We start from the raw sequence: 22,782 nt of genomic DNA on the forward strand, positions 1-22,782 counted from the left end.
AAACTAAGAGATACATATGTACTGAAAATTTCCTAGTTCCTAGGTCCTAGAGCTGTTTCCTTCGGTAATTGGTCACATAACATCCAAATCCACGATCAGTTAACGTGATCCTATTATGTTATCGGTCTAAATTCTACGACAAAAAAGAAAGGTCTATCCTATATTTCACGTACTAATAAACGAGATACGAATGTAATAGCTGCTTTATCGTATCGTCAAAAATATTATATAATAAAATGGCTACTTACTATTTTAGAATACTATATTAGTTGATTTGATCTAGATATTATGGAGGATATAAAGAAAGCAAATCGCGTAATTCAGTGTCTTATTTAATATAATTTATTTATAAATTAATCGTGCGGATGCAGATGCGATAATGAAAACGTCAATAAGCGATACGCGTATTACAATTTGCATTCTGATAAAGATTCTTCTTCCGTCTCTGTCTATTTTTCTCGCATTTCTTTCCCATCGTAGTTGTCTCATTTGCGGACGTTATATTTTGAAGTAAAGATTAACGGTGGTACCCGTTATTGAATTTCATCGAGACTCTGTCAAATCGTATCATCGTAAGGAATCATGCGAATGAACCTTTAATGCTTCACGATACATCGATCAACGATGCTACACGGTGAAAAAAAATTTGGATGAAATTTCCAGGTACCAGCGTCGATTTGCTTGGAACGATATTATAATAAAAATTCGCAATTCAGCCAACAATTTTCAATCGTAATGTTTAACTATATAATTACACTTAATAATGTGATAGCGATAATTGTATTGCTCGAAGAAAGGAATCTTCGAAAACGCCGAAGAAAAAACAGACGGCGCTACTTCTTTAAATCTCACATACTCACATACACACGCGCTCGTTCATCATTCTCACATGTGTGTGTTTTTCAAGAGTTATTAATGAATGATGACACAGAAATCGAGTGATATGCGGACCCACTAACGAGTATTAAAAAAATTGCTTTTTAAATTGTCTCTTGGTTAAAATAATATTACTGTAGAAAGAGTCACTATTTATGATGTCTTGCTATTGCAATAGTATTTCAATAATTTTAACAGTATTCAATCATCAAATACAAAAATAACCTCATTGAAAAAGCTGATTGTTTATCAGTATCGCAAAATAATTGAAAGATCATGATCGAAAAAGACGCATATTAAGTGCTATCTGTGTTGATAATATAGAATATTATAGCAACAAAAATTTCCGATTGGCCATTAATTGAAAACCATGGAACTATTGATTATATATTATTATTGATTATAAAACGATAGCGTATATTGTTGTATAAAGGCAAATTAATTACCAATTAACAATATAATTTACTAAAACAAACTGCTTTCTTAACAGCTCGTCGTAAAGTAATAAAAGTTACTTTATTTTTTAAAGAATAAATTTTCAAATATAATACAAATTATAATTAATCCTTCGTACAATTTAATTGAAAAGAACTGCTAAATTTCTACATGTAAACTTCATAGAAACTCGAAATCTTATGTATATTAAAAATCAATAGATTTTTAATTAAATAGTACCCATACATTATTTATAGTGTCATTTAAGAAACTAATTCAAGATATGCAACATTCGTAACACCATCAACAACAAATAACTTTCTAATTTATCTTTCTTTATTATCTCAGTCTATTTGTCCCTCTTTTTACATCCACTCATACATATGTAACGCATTCTTCCCCTGTATAAAAAAATGACTTTTTAAAGGCAATTAATTATATATAAAGTAGAAGTTTTAAATTATTTTCTCAGGGTCATATTTGACTGTTACTGTTAACAATTATCCTTTCCTTTGTTTATTTTTTAAACGAAACATTTAACAATAGCAAAAAGAGCGAGAGGCTTTTGCTAAAACAATTGATAGAATTTTAAGATCTGTATTTACAATTATATAAACCTTATTTCTTGATGTATTAACTTATGCTGATGCAATATATCTGTAAATATGCGTATATATTGTAAGATATAAGTTGTAACGTGTTTTATACGCAGCTTAAAGAACATATTATAGACAACATAAATAAATCATTTTTGAAAATACCGGTTCACAGATGAAAACGGGAATAGTCGCCAATATATTTTATTAAAGAAACAAAATTAAAAACAGAAAAGTAGAATGTATATTTACATGCTTCTAAAAGCAAGTACGAATATTATGTTACAAATAAAAATCCAGGAAACTGATTTAAAGTCGCATACTGAAAAAAATAGTAGAAATCTTAGAAGGCTTTGTTTAAAATAGATATTAAAATGGATTTTAGATCAGTTTCTCATAACGAAATTATCTAGATCGTTGAAGATAAACAAAATTTATTGAAAACAAAAAGATTTTCCATATATCTTTAAGACACCTATATTATTTCATTCTTAACATTTGAATATAATCATGTAATATTAGTGTCATACGTTCCAATGCGTGCATTTATTATGTGATGTTAAAGAATAAAACAGCATTACATAAAGTTTTCGTTATAAAATTCAAGTTTGTAAACAGTATTCGTTTGAATTTATTGTAAGACTACTAAAAATGAGAGACAGACCAATATTTTATTACAAAACAAATTACCAATTTCAGTCATCTTGATGAATATGCAATCAGAAAAAGAAAAAAGGTGAAAAGTACAAATTTTAAACGCTAATGGCTAAAAGAAGAAAAAGGAAAACACCCCTCTCGTCATCTTTGTGCCAAAGATATTTCTGAATAACTTCTATTATGAAATTAAAAAAATTTTTTCTAAGAACTAAATGATTAATCATGATTGATCTCAATGGGACCGCATATCATTCTATTTAAAGAAGAAAGGTCAGTTTAGACTGATGTGGGAGAGTGCGAGGAAAAAAACAAAAAAAAGGAAGAAAAACCGGGAACCCCCTAAGAGACACACGCATTGCACCGTTCATGGTTTTTGCATAGAGTACACCAAAGGGCTCTATTCGCCTCTCGCGTTGCAACAAATTAACATAATCGCTAAATGTTACTTCTTTCCATTTATTTCGATTAACAGGGACAGCTTGTATAGATCCAGAAAAGGAAAACTCGCATTACGACATCGTCGGACATTGAAATCCAGCTGCCGAACTTCCAAAACATTGAGAAAAGGCATTCTTTTCCTTATTACCTTGTAATCTTTTCTCGCTGTTCTTTTTTTCAAAGCAGTGTTTCTTTCATTGCGATTTTTCACATTTCCAACTCTTTGTTCTTCTGGAGATACCCATTCATTTTAGGTAATTTTATTTTTCCTTCTTCTTTTTTTTACATATACATATATTTTCAATAATCTTCCATTACAATTTCTTTGCAAGCCATGCTTCTATTGTAGCTACTTTTTTACGATTTTTTATTTTTTCATACATAGGAATTTCAGAATTTAAAAAAATTATCCAGTTACTTTAAATCTTACAATGCTAAGAACTTGATTTTTCTGTATCTTTCGTTTTCTTGGTATATTATTTATAATATATATATATATATATTATAATATAATATATAATATAATATAATATATAATATATATGTATTATATATATATATATGTCTTCATTGTGCTCTTCTTTTTGACGCTGGTGTTACATTTCATCTTTTCTCCGTTGTTTAGTTTCTTTGAGTACTCTGCAATTTTTGTTAAATATTTCCCTTTCACCATTCTTCGTTCGATCTTCATATGTTTTGTTCTTTATTTCCTTTTTTAATTTCATTTTGTTCTTCTGCATTATCTTTTCGGTTCTCTCACGTGACCACTCTGTATTTCGTTCTTGCATGGATTCCGCAATTGTCCGACAAATTCGCTTAAGCTTCTTTTGCCCCCGCGTGATGATATATTCTCACATTTATTCTTCCTTCTTTGGCTCTTTCTTGCCAAACGGTATCGCAGCTTTCACTCTGAAACGACAATTAAAATATAGATGTTTTTAAAAAAATTTGAATTTATATTTGTATAAAAAATACCATTTTATTTTATTTTTTTTAATGAAGATTAATATGCATCTTCTAATTTAGCAATATGAGTATATTTATACAAATTATATATGTAAATGTATAGCAAGTAAGAGAACAGAACTATTCCCATTTCCCTTTACACAGAGAACCAGTTCAAAATATCATTTTAATGAGTCCTGCACCGTGATGGACATCTACTATCAAAACGAAAATTGCCAGTTAGTAGTCGGAGGGAACCATCAGCAGCATTTCCACTCTATATTTGTCACGAAGCAACGTTAATATTTTATGCAACAAATGCCTGATTACAGGGAGTGCATATGCTACTTTCAAAATATAATCTATTCGCAATGTAATACATCATCAGGTGATATTTTACTTTATTTGCAATTATAGGAAAATACTTCCAAGAAAATATTGTTGTAATTAAATTATGTTATTCAAAGTGTTGAAATCAGATAATACGGGATAATACAGAATTATTTGAGAAAAAACTCTGTTTTGTTTTTATTTTAAAACGCGTGAAATACTGAAGATTATTTGATGAATTGTAACTTACTTAGTAGTGAGATCGTTGATTTTGCTTTGTACCAGTGCTAGATTCTGGTCAATTTGTGCCTTATTTGTCTCATAGACCTTCGGCAGTGTGAATAAGGCAACCACTCCTAAGAAAAGATCAATTGAATTGGTTATAGAAAGCGCTAGATTTTTCAAAATTCATGCTTATATCGAACAATCACATAGTCTAGATAATATTAAGAGGGCTCTAACATTGCTCAACGAGAACAATGACCTCATTATACATTTCAGTGAGGGTGCGGATATGCCGTTAAACCGCAAATTTAGTCTCTTGACGCTGAATATTTCGTTAAGACGTCAGTTCTATTAATATTTCTAGATAAGTATACGTACAACTATTTCCTGACTGTAGAGACAGAGGAAAACTAAGAATGTCTCGATTAAACATATTTTCATAACATTCGATAAACCACAAACTTAGTGTGACTTGTATTAAAACAGAAAATGGAATATTTGAGAAATTTACAAAATTTACCAATTATGACTAGAGTCATGCCATTGAACCAAGAACCCACGTAGGTGAGACACCAAAGAAGGACACCAAATTTTAAAGAGTCGACGAAATCCTCGACAAGGAAGAGCCTACGAAGTTCACTGACCGCTGCGTTTAAGTGTGCAACAGCCACGTCTGCCACTTCGTGCACCTTCTCCGCGGGCAATGTTAAATCCATTTCCAAAATGTTCCTAAAATTATAAGTAACTTGTCAATATGTTATTGCTTAGATTTTAATCTTTTTCACAAATTTTTCTGAAATTACTTGATCTTCAAAAAGTTTCATATTTCTGGTGTTTTAAGGCAAATGAAAAATTCTTTCTTTAGGATAAGAAATTTCATTTTTACCGACTTTTATCTTTGAAATCAGGATACTTACTGGAAAGGATGCCCATCGGAAGTTTTCTGAATAGCTTGAAGAACGGTGTTGTGAATCCTAAAGGCAACGGTGCCTGTGAGGATAAGAAGTGACAAATAAGCAAGAACACTTATCAAGCTGAAGTAGGCCAGCGAGAGGAGCACGCCGAGTATACACCCGAACACGGGGCCTGATTTCTTTGGATCGCGCCAATAAATTAAAGCTGCCACTAAAACGAAACAAAAAATACACCGTTATTAGAATCTTCAAATTCGCAATTATTATACTTTCATTATACAATCTATTGCAATACATAGTGCTTTCACATTCTTATTAATTCACAAATATACGTAATAATAAAAAAACATCATGTTTCGATATCCAGGAAATATGCAATAAGGATAGTATACAGAACAGATAGTGTACAGAAGGGGAGACCCTTATCGAAGTTGACCATTTTCTTAAAATCACAAATTCCACGTTCACATATCATCTTTCTCTTCTACATAAAATCCTTGAACGTCGAGACAAGTTCAATATAGGTATTATCCGAAACTGATCAAAACCATAACAGAAACATTATTAATATTACACCACTTATTAAGATTTTCAAGCTTATATTCAATACAGATCAAGTAAAATCCGTCCATCTCAATATTTTCGTACGAACACGTGCTCCTGAACCATATGTTAACAAATCTTGTCGAAGATCGATTTTTTCCTAGAGAAAAGACGACGACTCACCGGTACCTCTGTTGGGAAGCTCCTCGATGGCTGTTCTTAAATTATTTTTTCGTACCATTTTCGACGAACGAGCAGAGGATATGGTATAAAAGAAGTCGAAAGCGAGGAAAGCCGAGCAAGAACTGCCAACTCTCTCCGCGGCTTCGTTTACACATGGAGCTCTCTATATGCCTCGTGATATTACAAAGATACGTGTGCATGAGGAGTAGGAGAGGGAAGCAGATACTAACGAGTTAGAATGGGAGAAAAACGAGGAAAGGGAACCGGTAGAGTAATCGCAAATAAAATAGTCACTGAAGTGGAAAGTGGGCAAGGAAAGGTAAATCGTTAGAAGAGTACTTCATTAATCACGATTGATGTAAGAGTGTCATTAAGGAGGAAATGGCTGTAACTTTTACCTGACATTATCAAACTTCCTTAAAAATCGTGAGAATATTTTTGGTATCATTTGCTACATTTTTTCCTTAAACGGATCGTTCTGATATTCTATTCTTTTTATCTTGGTGTTATTTTAATGATATTTATATTTAATCTGATAGCTTTATAGATAAATTTTTTGGTAGTGGTACGTTCATTATATTACGCAATTGCTCGAGCTGTATCTAGAATTATAGAACTGTGTTTAATTAAATCACGAAGTTGTGAAACTGTCTTGAAAGTTATTTTTATAAATACGTTTAATTTTCATTCGACTGTAAGTCAGGATATGGATCAGTTTTCATGTTATGAAGCTCTCAATAGAGTACTCAATGGTACTATTTTGGTATCATGCTTTGGGATCATGAGAAGTATCTTACATTGCTTTTCTCTTGCTGTCTTCCTCGAGTCTTAATATACATATTTTGTATCTATTTGCGCTTCTGATTACATTAACAATAAAACTTAACGTACATTATAGATCTACAATCTAGAGTCAACACATCTTAGACAAACGATAAATATTGAAGTAATTAAACATACGAGGAATCATGATTAATGACAACAACCGATTGTCAACAGCCTTGAAGGTCCCCTAATAATAGAGACCTAGTGAATTCTTGAATTTTGCCATCGGCTTTGTCTCTAATCCAAAAAGGACGGTCTATTAAACTATTTCCAAGGCCTCTTCAACGTCGTGTAATTCTGCCAAATGAATTTATGTCATCTGTTCCAATTCCTGATCGAACAAGTTCTATTTCGTTGAAAATCCGATCCTCTTCAATCTAAAATTCACCAGCAATTTGAAGATTTAATCTTGTACTTTTATATTTAAAGCATTTGAAAGCTTTTAAAAGTGTCTTTGCTGTTATAGAATTTTTAAAGACAATATCAAGAGTGATTAGTCGCAATAGATACGCAGAAGAATGCGAAAATAAGCGAATATCATGATATTTTATCTTTTCTTTTGTGAATTTGATGCCTCCACGGCGACCGGTTGTAAAGAAACTATAACGGATGTGTAATATGTCAACTAGAAGACTCTGTATGGAAATCTATATGATATAATACGCCGTGGAAATATGCGTGCAAGCTCAGCCTGTCGTGTAACTGAGCATGAGCAGAATTAAATATTATATTCTGATCGTTTACTGCATTATAATCAAGCTGTTGCTTTAGTCAATTGGCATCAGTTTCTATTCGACATTTAGCAGGGTGGGTATGCTAAGATACTTAGAAAATGTTTAAAACAAAGATATTCGAGGGACAATATTTTTCAAAATTGTAAAGAACTATGAAAGTTTTAATTCTTTGTGAATTTAATTCTCTAGAATAATCCTCAACCATACTAAAATATTCATATAGAAATTCTAGATATTATTATTTCAAAAGTGTTAAAAATATAGGCAAACGCACATTTTGAAATGTAATTCTCTAAACTCTAAGCTTTAATTTTCTAAATTAATCCCCTTTTATACTAAAATATCTATTAAATATTTCGAATATAATTTAGAACGTAGTCTGTGTCTTTTTCATTTCCACCCGTAGTATATATTTTAAACTATAAAAAATTATTATATAAAACTATTGAAATCATAAACTATAGAAAATCTTCGAATATCCTCTTCATGTTCTTTATCGAACAGTCCCTGTACGACCGATTCTAGAGGCTGCAACAATAAGATATTAACATTCATATAATTGTTTGCGTGATCCAGACGTATCGAACTCTTAAAGAGGTTCAATCAGAGTCGGAGTTGGGACAAATCCAGACGTGGACAGAATTTAATAGAGCGAGGAAGATAGAGATACGTCGTGCATAAGTATCACGTATCGAAGGAAAAGAGGGGAACGGTCGGGCGCGGTTTGGCGGTAGAAAATCAATAAGATGTCTCTGGTAGTGCGATGCCCGGCGTCGCAGTGTCGGCCGTTGCCTCGACGTCCCTTACTATCCCCAGAAATATTCCTTCCAACGGATATTTTACCCTCCACGAATTCACCCTTCATTTGCTTCTTTCCCCCATAGGAAATTATACACCATATACCTGACTCAGAATTACCATCTCTCTTTTCCTGCTATCATATTCCCGTTGTACACGCGAAGGTTTCTTAAATTACACATAAAACTAACGATCAACCCAGAAAAGTATTTCTGACGTAAAATTTTGTCAAAGTACGAAGAAAATATTTTTTACATATAATATGTGATGACTTGTGAGTTTCACTCTCGCAAGAAAATGAAGTCATTTTCTGCTATATTATTGGTTGCGTTAGAAAAATGAGAATCTCAGTTTTTTCCTATTTCCTATTCTTAAAATTTTGATACGCGAAGAAGAATATTATCCAGAGTATCGTGAAACGATTTGAGATTTTTTTAAAACGGTTTCGTATTCATCTTCCAGCGGAACTGTCGCAATGCGACAGTGGCTTCAGGCAGGATAAGTTTCACGAGACGGTATCGATTTTCTCGATGAGATTTGACAAAGAATTCGATTCTTTTGGCTGCTTTGGATCGCGTCCAAGCGCTAAAAGTAACAGTGTTTCAAAGCAAACAGTGCAATGCTCTGGTCTTTAAAAGTACTCAAAAAGAATTATTAACAAAAGATTCTCATCACAGCTACGCTTCTCTTTCTCCAATGTTTCGTCGAAATACCTTCAAATAAATATATCAATTATACTAGTCCTCTGAAAGGTTCCTTCCATTCACTAATCAAATTCACACATTCTCTCCAGACTATTTGATTCAGCCTTTAAATAATTTCATCCTTCATTAGAAGTCTAACTCTTGCAATTAGCACCAATTCAATCTTTAAACAATCGAAAAATTCGTGATCCTGATATCTTTGCTGAATTTCTAGTTTGATCCAAAGAACCCCGATTACCGGCATTATCAAAAGCTTTCGCTTTCGATCGACTTCAAACAATAAAATTCCTAGTTTTCTGATTGCAAACTCAATATCTAACCAACCAAACAATTACTACCTCCTATTGCTAAAATTCTTCGAAATTTCGATTTGTTATAGTTGAACCCTAAGATTTCAGTCCTGTTTTCAGCGGATCGCAAAAATCATTAACATTTCCAAAAAACCCCACCCCGGATCTCTGATGTAACCACGTCTGCGCAGTTTCTTTCTCAAACTGGCAACCTATCAACCTCCTCGGTGTATATACCTGCGTCTCTATCAATTCAGATTCGAACAACCCTTTGTGACACTCTTACTCACGTTCCTCCCTCGTGATTGCCATGTTTCCCTCCCTTGTCTCCGCTTCTTCCTCCCTCCTCTAGAGCTCGAGGGACACCTCGAAGAGAGAAGACACTGGCGGCGAGAGGATAAACGGATCGTACACGGCGATGAAGGAAACCTTGCTAGGAAAACCAACGTAGAAACGCGACACACACTCCGCGGTAGAGATAGACTGCGGGCTCGCCGAGCGGAAAGCGAGAGTTCCCTTCGAGATTTCTGGCAGAACACCAGCAGCCTCAAACCCGGCCGGATACTATATTTAAACCCGGCTACAGCCGCCAATCGTCTCCGGCTTTTTTGGATTCTAACCGCGACACGAATCTGTCCGACTGCATCGAAATTTCAATGAACGGGAACAAAAGGGACAGGATTCCTTTGTAAAAATGTAAAGGGCTCGTTTAAATGGTTTACAAGGCGACTGGATCATAGATCTTGCGTGTATATGTTTGATTAGGGAGATATCCGAGGAGATACGAGACAATATTCAGTTGCTTGACCCAGACCTGAATTGGAAATACGATGGGCAATGTCTTGGTTGGTGATTGAAAAGGGTGTTGTTTTGTTCCGAATAGATTAGAAGTGATACATTGGTTGTATGTTTAGATATATGTTTTTGAATGCTCGATGTTTGATCGTTTTCATTTGAGGAAACTTCCTGAACGAGTACTTCTTTTTATATAATAAACATACCGTAACATACAGGATGTCCCACTTTTTCCCCGATAAAATGCGAGAGCTTAACCTATAGGCAAAACTAAGAAAAGGATGTTATATAAAGTTTGTGAGTAAACACTTTGTTACAGAGTTATAAACAAATATTGTATGCATGAAACAGGTAACAACGCATTTTCTATTCCAGCACACAAAAGTCAATCGTATCATTTTGTCAGCGTAATTACATATTTTTTTATCGTGTAGTAACAATTCCGTGTCGTTAAAATAGTTGTAGAATATAATAACAATAAGAAACGATTACCTTTACTGTATTTAATAGTTCAGTACTAACGGCTGGTAAAAATATTCGAATAAGCAAGGATGTTAGAGTCATAAAAAGCATGTAACTACGCAAATCAGATAAACACAGTTGACATTCTGTTTGCTATAATAGAAAATGCGTTGTTACCTGTTTCATGCATACGATATTTGTTTATAACACTGTAACAAAATATTTATTGACAAACTTTATATAACGCTTTTTACCTTATTTTTTCCTATAGGTTAAGTCACCACAGTTTGTAGGGAAAAGTCGCAACAGCCTGTATAATACATATTATAATAAGCAGAGCTATGTGAATAATCTCTAAATTATTTTGTACATTTTCAATTGAAGATTGAAAAAGAAAAACTGAAATTTAACGAAAATTAAAAAATAGCCTGCGTTGCTACGAGAATTAATATAGAAAATTTTGGGACAATATTCATCGGGTCTATCTAGTCTACTCAGATCACCTAGACCTAACATTGTCAAGTAACATTTGTGAATGACGCGATGGATAATTGGCAAGATCCTCTATTTCTCACGCGAGTTATCCAACACAAAATTTTTCAAGTCGCAAATCAAGACACGATAGTAACACAATCAACTGTTGCTATTAGCTTTATCCACAGTCGTTAAGGAAGTTAGCTGATCGTAACATAGAACTCAAGATTCGAGAAGCGGATCCAAACTGTCAGAGTAACATATTGTGCAATTACTAGATTGCAATCGACACTCTACGCGCTAGATTGAATTATCATGACGAAACACACAAACGATTGACGTCAGAGGAGTCTACAAAAATTCATAGCCAGGTCATCGAACCTCAGAGGATTAATATCATTCCAATATCATCCTAAATGCAAGCATCCAACAATAGTCACAACTCAGACTTCTTTGGTATGTACTCTTCACGAGGTACTTGACCCATACACACATACATAGATTGCTCTTGCCTCTGTAGTCTTCAAAGGGAAAATCAATACCACTGGCACTCGAGGGAACAAAGGAACCAGATTCTAAGTACTATCCTCGTATATCTATAGAGCCACTGACGGAGTCGATTTTTCTGAAATTACAACAAGAACTACGTCAATAATCACGTGCCATTTTGTGCTAATATCTTGAAGCAAAGATATGTTACCTATTATTAAATTGTGTAGTAAAAAGTAGTAATAGTTGATGATTTGTTAAAATATTTTTTTCAGCACTTTTTCCTTAGTCTGTTGTAGATTTAATTGGTAGATGTTTATACATTCATGGGAAATGTAAATTTGTATAAATATCCGCAGTCGAACTATTACGAACAATACATTCAAATGAGAAGTCATATTTATGTATAGACTTTCAAAAATTTGCCGAGGTTAATTAATTTCTTATTAATTCAAGAGAGATTTAATAAACAAATTTTGTGAATGCATGAAATTCCGTCCATCATTTTTATCAAGACAGAGATTAGATAGAAAGGTCATATAATGACCCCAAGCTTTCGAATGATAGTGCACTATGTTTAAAGTTGCTCATAGAGATATATTGGAGTACAAAGAAACAAGAATCGTTAATGTCTTTAGAAGGAAGTTCGATAAAAGTAACCTATTGTACGACCAAAGTGGTGTCTTGATAACTCTTCTTGTACTTTGAATACTTATTACCAGACTTTGTAACGAAAATAACGTTTCATAAGTTGGCGACATGAATGACGTAGTGAATGTACAACTTTACTCGTGAAATAACGATTTCCAAGAGTCTTGCTGCATCTGCATTTTCATTGTCTGATGAATATGATTTACATGGTACAATTCTCTTGCATTCTTGTTTCCGTGGAATATATTGGAGTTATAGTGTTAAATTATCGGTCAACAATGAATTACACGTATGGAATAATACATACAGGAAAAAAAAACACGATGCAGAAGTGTTTAGATAATAAATATGCAATCTCGTAGAGGGAATTATACAGCCAGTACAAAGGTCTTTCGTTCATATACATGGATATAAGTAATTGTTACAAGCTGTTTATTGTTCGATTTATCATTGAAAATTCTGCAATCTTTCGTATTTTAGCAAATTCGATGACAAATAAAATCTTTGCCTCAAAAGTGTATTATATGAATTATAGTATATTTCACCTAACAATGAACTTGTCTCAACGTGGCTTTACATCAAATTTCGGATAATTTCTCTGTATAAAAGTTATCTTAATCCTACTACGGTCTTTGAATTTGTAGGTACATTTCTCATTTCAATGTCACTATTGTTTCAACAAATACGAGCACAAAAATAACATTTTTCTTGTACTTTTTTCGAAGCTAGGACATTTTTAACGATAAAAGGGCATTGGACTGGTCGGGTTCATTATCAAAATCGAAAACGACACCAAAAGATACAACAGGATTAAACAATACCAAATGTAGAATATCATTTTTACTAAAAATTCTTTCTATTGAAACATTTATCAATTGTCCAGTTTCATTACATTAAAATTTGAACTGGATATAATCGACACGAAAATGATACCTTTTTTTCATTAAAGCTATATTTTATATTTATTATATTTATATATAGAAATACTTCTATAAGCTCCAAGTGGGTCATCCTATATACAATAAATAAATCTCAAATAACGTTCTCTCTCGCCTCCTCCCTTTTTTTGTCTTACGTCTACTCTATAGGTATTAGGAGCATAAAACACAAGTACACATTTAAAAAAAAAGACAAAAATTTGACAAAACATGTAGCGATTATATAAATATACTGCTCAACACATAGAAGCGAACGAATGGACATCGACATCGAGTTTGGCGTCTTACCTTTTGGATTCAGTCTATCAGGATTAAACCATGCGTCTGTAAAGAACAGAATCGAATTATGTTAGTTTGTGTGATTGATATAGTTCTATATAATTACTTTACGATGATCTGTGAGAAATGGACGAATGGCAATAACAATAAAAAAAATATTCTCAATGCTGTATAATAATAATAAAGGTAGCGATGACATTTCTTTATAATGAACACTTTATCGTTATAATATTGGCTTGGCAATTAGGTGATCGCGGATTTTGTCATTAGGTGGTAACGAAAATACTACGAAATTAGTCTTATCAGTAATAGTATTTTCTAAAAATGATTCTATTAGATTTCAACATAAACTGGTATCGTGGGTTATAATAGGTGACTACAATTTGAGCTACATTTTCTGAGTTAAGTTACTTAATGTTACAGTAGCTATATAATTTCAATTTATCTTCTCTATCTTACATGATAAACGCCGTTAATAGTATTTATCACGTAAAAAATAGAATATAAACTAAAATAGGTTACTCCAAAATTAATCTTTTTAAACTTATTAATTAGTTATGTGAGTAGTTATACATTTTAGTGAACTATGTCTTCCTCAAAGAAATATCAGTAGAAATGCGTATTTCTGTTGTACATAATAAATAAAAAATATTGTCCAAAGCTTATAAACAATTCTATTCTAAAAAGATTAATCAGCCGAATTCAAACAGTTATCATTTATTGTACAAAGAAACGATATCGATCGAGACGTAAATAATTCTGATCAATTTAATGAAAAATGTTATAAAAAAAGAAATTCGATAAATACGGGTATTTTATATCAATGATAAGTAAAAATATTTAGACTCATCTAAATCAATCTAGATCATCTATCAATCTAGATTCATTCAAGAACAGTTGCACGTGTTCACTCATTGTCGGTATCATTAGCATAAAATCAAACTCTCGTTCATTTCAATTTCCTAATGCTTTCCTACTATGTAATTTTTTCTCTCACAGTCGGTGATTTAACCCATCCCGTTAGTCAAATGTAACAATAAGAATTATTGATCGTACAATGGCTCGTTGCATAACGGAAATATGTATTATTATTATTATTATTATTCTTTTTTAAATTATTCTCTTAAAGATCTATCAACAATTATAGTTTGTCATCTGAAAAAATTAAATTGGATTTTTTCTTCAAAGAAATTAGTACATATACATATATAAAAATATCAAAACTAGTTATACCAATTTTCGTATAATTTTTGGGAATAATATATCAAAAGATTTCAGGAGTGGCAGTTAAATAGCACCTAATCGATTGGCAGCATTCATTGTCAGTGTAATTAGCACACTGCACGGTGTTGCGCAATCATTGACCTCGACTTCTATCTCGATATCTACGTACTTCGACCAAATGACTTGTCTTAAAATTTGCACATGTAATATCTAGTCCCTGGTAAATGATACAGTGAATTTGTCTAAATAAAATATTTCCTATCTTTTTTATAACTTTGTAATAAAAAATTAAAACGGTACACCACCAGCGCAAGTCTCATAGATCCAGAAAACAAGATAAAGAAATAAAAAAAAGAAGAAAGAATTTTTTACTCCTCTATAATTTAAGACTAATTTATTTTAATTATGTTTATTTCATTCGCTATTTGTATTTATTACTCATCATTAATCTATTTTATTTTAAAACACAAGGAAAAAGCCAACAGACCCTCTGAATTTTAGTGTTTGTTACGAGAGAATTTCTAACGAAAAGTCCTCTTTCAAAATTGTTATAAAAAAATGAACAAGGTTATTATTATTAATTTCACTGTAATTTATATAAAAATAGAATTTCGTATTTGTTTTTCGAATTAGAGATCCAACGAATTTTTCGCGTATCAACGGGATTTTCGATAAACGAATACATAAATTAGATTTGTTAGAGTAAATATCCATTCCTTAATCTCATAACTGTTATCAAAAAACATTTCTAAAGACATGGAATATCTTGTATTATACATACGTAACGTTACTTCGAGTTATATATATGCTTATCTTATGTAACTCGTGCTTTCAATATATCTAATCATGATCGTAGGTTGATTCCATGTAATTAGAGATAATTGCTGACCTGTTATATTTATTGATCATACCTGATGAAAAGTGATTTCTTTTTTAACGAAAAAATTCCTGAATATAGACACACATACAAACACAATGACTATTTAAATTTCGAAGCAACATGAATTATCCCTAATTTCCACAATGTCAATTCAATTATACTTCCCGAGTGCCGATACTATTTTTGCATCCAACTACGACGATTATTGCTAATCAAATATGCAAACTTCAATTCATATGATAACGTAAAAAAATTCCATAATAATTTTGAGATAAGATATCGGGCACTTGAAAATCTCCAATTGTTTTTTTATATTATAACTGTGCCCATCCGTTAATTATAAAATAGTAATTAAAAGATATCTCTTAATAATATCTCTTAAACTAGAAGTATATCATTTCATGTATATCTTTTTTATATATGTATATGTCATGTATGAATGAAAATAAAAATTCGATCGATGTCCTTTTTTTATATTTTATTATCAAAAAATTGCTATTTACAATATAAAGTGTGCAATATATTTATAAAAACCGATAGCCGACGATCAATAACCCACTTACAAATCGCGTTTCCACTGCGCATGTCAGACAGTCGATGCACCCGGAGCTATATAATTATCTAGTTTTTTCACTTTTCTCTTTTTCGCGCTTTCTCTTTGTTTTTATATTTAATAACGCATACGACATGCTATCTGAATGACTTACACGATAAACAACAAGTTTCCTGTGATAAACGCGGCTTTATCTCAGTATTAAAATTAGAGGACTTTGTCCTTTTTTATTATTTATTCCTCTATTGAGTAACATATCTTAAAAGAAATATAATTAGCAAAAGAATCATTATCTGACTAAAGTTGAGTTAAAAAAGAATTTTTTAATGAAACGGCTGTAATAAGATACAAGACAAAGGAATTGTGCTGATTTTTTTGTACAAAGAAAGAAACAAATATTTGTTGAGAAATAAATGCATAATGATTTATGTAAGTTATTTTTGTAATTAATTAAGTTTCTAAGATCTCGAGGAAATTGCAACAATTGAAAATAGTAATAAACTAGATTGTATTAAATTACATATTTATATTGGAAAGCACAACGTGAATTTACGTTGGAAAGCACGATATGAATTTAGGATAAAAAAATATTTCAGTCTATGCATAAATATCAAACAATACTTGCGTGTTTCACTAATGAAAAACAGGTTATTAATAAATGATGGTGTAATTTCTGTAGCAATCAATATTTTCATAAAAAGAACAAAAGAACTTTAACCATGTATCATGATAAATCAGCTCTTTAAAGAACATTAGGATCGCTTTTGCGTTAGCTTCTCATGAAACCCTATAACCCATTGGTAAACATTGCGGCCTTGAAAATTTATTATCTCCAATATCTCTCTAATATTTATCTCTAAGAACCACACATAGTATTGTATTTAAAAAAAACAGTAAACAATAAAAGAAATTTCAATATCTTAACAGTTTCAATAAAAAATCTCCTTCATTTAATGTACAAGTATTTAATCGCATTGTATAACGATGTCTATAATATTATACTACGACATAATTCTGTAACAGAATATTAAATAATATTAAATAAACGCAACTTTATATTTTCTTTATCTCTGTCATATACGTTCATTTTACATAATGTAGACGTAAAATAATTTATCAATTACATGATAAAGCTACTGTAACTAGTACGCGCCCTACTGCTGATAAATTGCACCTCGTTTCCGACGTCAAACCACTGAGCTACCTGTTTCGTATTATAGTATGAGCCAAGATGAAACGAGGCTATAGCGTAAAATCTGTTAGAAGTTAAAATGAACATATTTCTTTATCAAAACAAGCAAATTGAGAGAGATAGTAGCAAAAAAGTTCTGAGAGGTTCGTACAAAGAAATTGTAAACCTTTGGAAGCCGGACATTTCAGAAGCACGTCATAACAACACATAATATACATTATATGAGTTTTGTTATACGTATGCAATTATTTTCTCAAAACATTTTCAAGCAATACGTGATATATATCTACACGACACGATTGTTTATATCAGAACGATAAGAATACAAATATGTGTAGTACACTACAATACCAGGTCAAAATGATCTGGGTTCGGTATTTAGAAACAGTTACAGAAACAATCCATTTTATAAAGTATATCAAAATTAAATTTATACTACATATTACAATCTCTCTTTCTCAAATAAAACAGCGTTAATAAGATATCGCTATTTTTTATTGTGCGGAACCCTAGAAATGCAATATACATTTGATTTTAAAATGAGCTGCGGCTATAAGGCCAGCCATAGGATCATCTATACCACTTCTCGATGGTTCAATTTGTGATCTCGCTATATATCTTGACTCATACTATACTTTGAATATGTTATATCTCCTAGTCGACGTCAAATGAGAAAAAAATGGAAAAATTAACATACATGGATGAAGAATATTCCAGAAGCAAGAATTGCCATTGGCGATGCATGATTCTTTGCAAACCACATCGGAATCTTCTTTCTCTTTTTCAGGAGACATAGGGCATGCTGGCTCCATTCTCATTATTCCCTAACCTTGTGTCTCAGTCGAACCAAGGACGACTCGCATTCGAGCACTACCCCAACAACCCACTCTGATAGTCGCAACGACGCACTTTCTGCTACTAGCTCTTTACTTTCCCCGTTTCTTCCACCCTTTTATTCTTTTTTCACTGACTCTACTCGCTTGTTCGCATTCGAATAACTCGTTCCGACTTATTCTATCTGCCTTTGATACACGAAATGATTTTGGACAAATCTATCAGGGGAAAAATAATAGTTCGTGTAATATTGATGTTGCGATTCCCTAACGACACACTATGCTTTGAGGCGAGAACAGGACTGACGAGTATTATCGACCCGTGGACAGTTCCAGATATCCCCACCACCTCGACGCGCCATTGCTAGGTGCATAGGGAGACGATAAGGCTTCGAGTACGGTTCGGATGAAGTATAACTAGTTACTTTTGTTGATAGGAGATGGCGCCTTCAACACTGGTAGGGTCTAGTGAGTTTCAACGGAAAACATTAGATGACGCGGAATTCAAAATATAAATAGGCAATCCATTCGAGTAGAAACAGGTGTATCTACTAAAACAAATTGTTGCATGAAAATTTGAAATTTTTAGAAATGAATAAATCGATAATTTATGTTTGAAAGAAAATAAAAAATAAAGAACTATTATTGTTTTACGTTCCACAATTTCTTTTTAAGAACTTATAGTTCCCATTGACTACAGTAATCCTTATATTTTGAATTTATAAAATATCTGTGGTAACTATTAGTTTATGATCAGATATGGTGTTAAAATATTATTTTGTGGCGAGTATTCTGAAACAGTTAACAAGAAAAACATGACATACTACAATAATGTACGGCGATCGGAAATAATTCATGAGTCAGGCGCCTGAAATTTTTCGTACTGAAATCATGAGTAAAAATATCTTCTTGAAGAACGAAAAAGCGGCTTCGGTTAAGAGCACGACGTATAAAGAATGATTTTCAATTAGTACTACAATTTTATCGATATAAATTTGAACAGCTTAATATTGAATATGTCGCCTATTATGTGCAAATTTTTAATTGTAAAATGCATCTTTATACAGACTATTTTCCCATGGGCTTGGCTGTTCCCATTGGTTCAATCAAAAGAGGTCGTAAGGTATCCCTGCTGCGGATCAATATGGTGAGAAGATACGGGTTACTTCGATCCAACGTAGAAACCATACACGCAAAATGAGTACATATCTCTTTTTTCATGGTGTAACCTAATATACTATACAAATACTAATATAAATAAAAAGATATAGAAACATGTTATTTCATTAAAGATATAAAACGTTTAATTCTCTCTTTTTCTAGTGATTTTTCAATGCAACATTGGAATTGTTTCATTTTTCAAATAAAAATTAAATGTCCAGATAAAAGTTATATTATTTGAAGAGTGCTATTGTTCGAAATGTTTAAGTGAAAGCAGTTAAAAATCGGTCACTCAACGAATATCATACACTTACTCATTACATAGTTCCTTAATGGTACACACCTACATACGAATATATTTAAGAATCGATAATTTGTTACTTGGCTGTTGACATTTTATTCGAAACAAATTTATAGCACATATTATTAATAGCGAATCTATTGCACTATAATTTACTTAATACGCACTTAACCATTGCACGAGAGATTATAATCGTAAAATAAAGAATAATGTTAATCTAATAAGTTATTCGTAATAAGATGTTAATATAGGGAGAAGAACCATGAATATGCAAACTACATAGAAATTCAACCGCGAAATCTTTGGTTACCGTTATACTAAGTACATCATATATCATAAGTAACGGTATAAAGACGCCACTATCTTGGGGCACCACGATATGATTTGTATCATATTAAAATGATAAGCAAAATACCAATTATCTAAGTTTGCCGTAAATGGCGCAATCGTACACAATAAAGGGTATTAATAATGGCTAAGACTTCACGTAAAAGATTGACACATTCTCTCTTGTACAAAATGACGCAATACATGTTTTCTTGTCTGGATTTTTACAATGCTTTTGTGAGTAGTCATTTCTCAGTATTGAATTGTTATGAAACATTTGTTTATTTTCTCGAGTATTTTATGAAACTGAGAAGAAATTTAACAATTAAAAAAAACTAATTATTAAAAATTCGGATTAAGATATTTCTTGCGGATTAATTTCTTATGAAGCTGATGAAAGAGTAAAGATGTCTTAAAGAGGTGTATGATGTGCTTGGAATAACTAATCACATCATTACAGCTCACAAACGCAATGACGCTGTAGCCAAGCGGAAGCATGGTTCACTTCGTGCAAAGATGCTAAATTAATTAACATTTCGTACTAATCGTTCATGCTTTCGAGACTTTGGAGGTCGTCATCTCAAGAACATTGACTATAAAATATTCTTCCTAGTAATATAAAATATCTTCATATATGATCGAAATAAAAAAAAGACTGTATATAAGACCTAACAAATTTTTACTTAACCTCATTAGATGACTTATACTATTTTATTCATATCGATATATATCACATAATATCAGTCTAATTATATTACTATTTCCTTTACAAACTATCGACTTAATTATTTATTAAAAATGTAAATGTACTCACCGATTCCCATGCTACTGAAAATCTCCTTTGGAGCAATTTCCACTTCTATCGGTTCTCGTCTTACTTCCTGCTTGATCGATTTGAAACTCTTTGCCGGTGATGCTTCGATTTCGGACTCAAATTCCGATTCCCCGGTTTCTGGTGCACTGATCCGTTCCTTTTTCTCTACATGCTCAACCACATACTCACTTACACTTTCTGCTTTTCTCTCTGGTTTCGAAATTAACTCCGAAACAGGTGGAGATTTTTCAATAACATTCCATGAATTATCCAATTTTTTCTCAGTAGAGGGAGGAATTTCTGGTTCGCGATCTGGAATTTTGGTTTCCTTAACTTCTTCCTTTTCGGCGATCTCTTGCTTCTCATCTGCCTGTTTAGTAACCGGATCGATTTTCATAACGTCCGATTGGTCCTCTATTTTGCCTGATAACAAGTCGAATTCCGGTTCCTTTGATCTAACCTCAAAATTACTTTCCTCAGCCGGTTTTCCTTTTTCTGACTCCAATAATAACATCGTCGCTTTTTTAGAATCTTCTGGTTCATTTAATGATTGATTCAAGGAAAAGTTGATCATATCTTGATCCATATCGAAATTATCCTTCGCACTTCTATCTACTTTCTCGGTATGAGTTTCAAGGTGGGTTGATTGCCCATCCTGGACGTGTTCGAGGTGCTCAAAATCGTCCATCGAATCGTGCTCTCTCCTGATTGGTTGCTCCTTCAACTCGGCCATCTTTGCTGCACGCGAGGAGTGTTATCCTGTCATAGAATTCAACTTTTCCTTTAGGACGTTACCGATATTTCTTCGTTAATTTTCTTTGTAATATCTCTTCGCGATATTTTTCTTTTTAAACTTAAAAATTCTCAAAATTATTAACAATTAGAACAGTCTCTAAAAACTGTTACCTGCAACGATAGTGTTGACGTTTCGTTACGTTTTGATCACCTTTCTTGTTACAATCTCACGTTCCTTGAATTTTTTAAAATCGAAGACTTTAACAGCTCTTATTTCGTTATAACTATTTTACTTATTATTAAGCGATGCACAATAATTTATTCAAACATTAACAATAAGCGGTAGACATTGAAAATGAAAAACTGTTTTAACGCTCACTCTTTCACGGGTGAATTCGATTCTGAAACATGTTCTCCGGCGGAGTATCTCACGGGGTGTGCGTAGTAAGAGGGTTTCCGCCCCACCTATTCCTGTCTGCATCAGGAATGTACACATATTGGGTGACGACTTTAATAAACTCAGAGAATGATTTTAAAATTTTTGAAAATTCTATACTCGCTTATACGTATCACATATTTCATTCATTTATGGTCCTTTAAATGATTCTTAGAATAAAAATATAAAATAATGTATCTTAATAACAAATTGCAAAACTATAGCGTTCTTTAATGCAAAATACATTACATATTGTCTGTTTTTATTAAATGTTAAGAAGATAACTTTTATGTATTAACAATCTTAAAAAGATAATATTGAGTCTGGGGTCTGATAAGTACCGTCCGTTCCTGACGTAGCCAATGAGAATTGATAGTTGTCCCCACCATATAGTTAGGAAGAAGGGACTGGAGGGGTCTTACAGTTTAGGACAATGGGTAATGAGTCACGTTGGAAGAATACATAGACGTGTATAATGATCCTAGATGTGTCATATTTGTAAAATATTAGTAAGAAATAACAAAAAATACTATAATTCATATAACACATTCGATCTCGAAAATTATTTAGAAGTTTATCTTTTTAATCGTTTGATTTAAATCTACTTTTAATATATAACGTTCCTTTTTTTATTTTTCATATCCTTTGATAGGGTAGGTCATCTTATTGTTTCAAGTATTTCTAATATCTACTAATAAAACAGAGTATATAAGCATATATGTCAAATGAAATTTTTTAGAATACA

General features: G+C 32.2%; 1 protein-coding gene across 7 annotated transcripts; it reads right to left on the reverse strand.

The window, feature by feature from the left end:
• Positions 1-319: 319 nt before the first annotated feature.
• On the reverse strand, positions 320-22,043 carry Rtnl1 (reticulon). Of its 7 annotated transcripts, XM_033330369.2 has the most exons (7): positions 21,773-22,042; positions 20,867-21,625; positions 13,591-13,626; positions 5,420-5,627; positions 5,023-5,231; positions 4,528-4,633; positions 320-3,911 (listed from the first exon to the last, which is right to left on the reverse strand). In XM_033330369.2, exons 2-7 carry the CDS (start codon positions 21,597-21,599, stop codon positions 3,860-3,862), a joined length of 1,344 nt encoding a protein of 447 aa, XP_033186260.1. In that variant the 5' UTR covers positions 21,600-21,625; positions 21,773-22,042; the 3' UTR covers positions 320-3,859. The 7 variants fall into 7 exon arrangements, with proteins under 7 accessions (XP_033186260.1, XP_033186259.1, XP_033186262.1 ...); XM_033330368.2 differs by having other exon boundaries at positions 20,867-22,042; XM_033330371.2 differs by lacking the exons at positions 20,867-21,625; positions 21,773-22,042 and adding an exon at positions 18,128-18,578.
• Between the last annotated feature and the right edge of the window lie 739 nt (positions 22,044-22,782).

This window comes from Bombus vancouverensis, chromosome 9 (assembly GCF_051014615.1).
Source record: "Bombus vancouverensis nearcticus chromosome 9, iyBomVanc1_principal, whole genome shotgun sequence".
Lineage (NCBI taxonomy): Eukaryota > Metazoa > Arthropoda > Insecta > Hymenoptera > Apidae > Bombus > Bombus vancouverensis.

Coding starts and splice junctions, on each gene's coding strand:
- Rtnl1 (XM_033330369.2), bottom strand. CDS start 21,599: ATGGCCGAGTTGAAGGAGCAACCAATCAGGAGAGAGCACGATTCGATG. Junction 5,628..13,590: donor TGATAGACTGAATCCAAAAG/GTAAGACGCCAA, acceptor GTTTCGTTTTAG/TGGCAGCTTTAATTTATTGG. Junction 3,912..4,527: donor ATCAACGATCTCACTACTAA/GTAAGTTACAAT, acceptor TTGTCGTTTCAG/AGTGAAAGCTGCGATACCGT.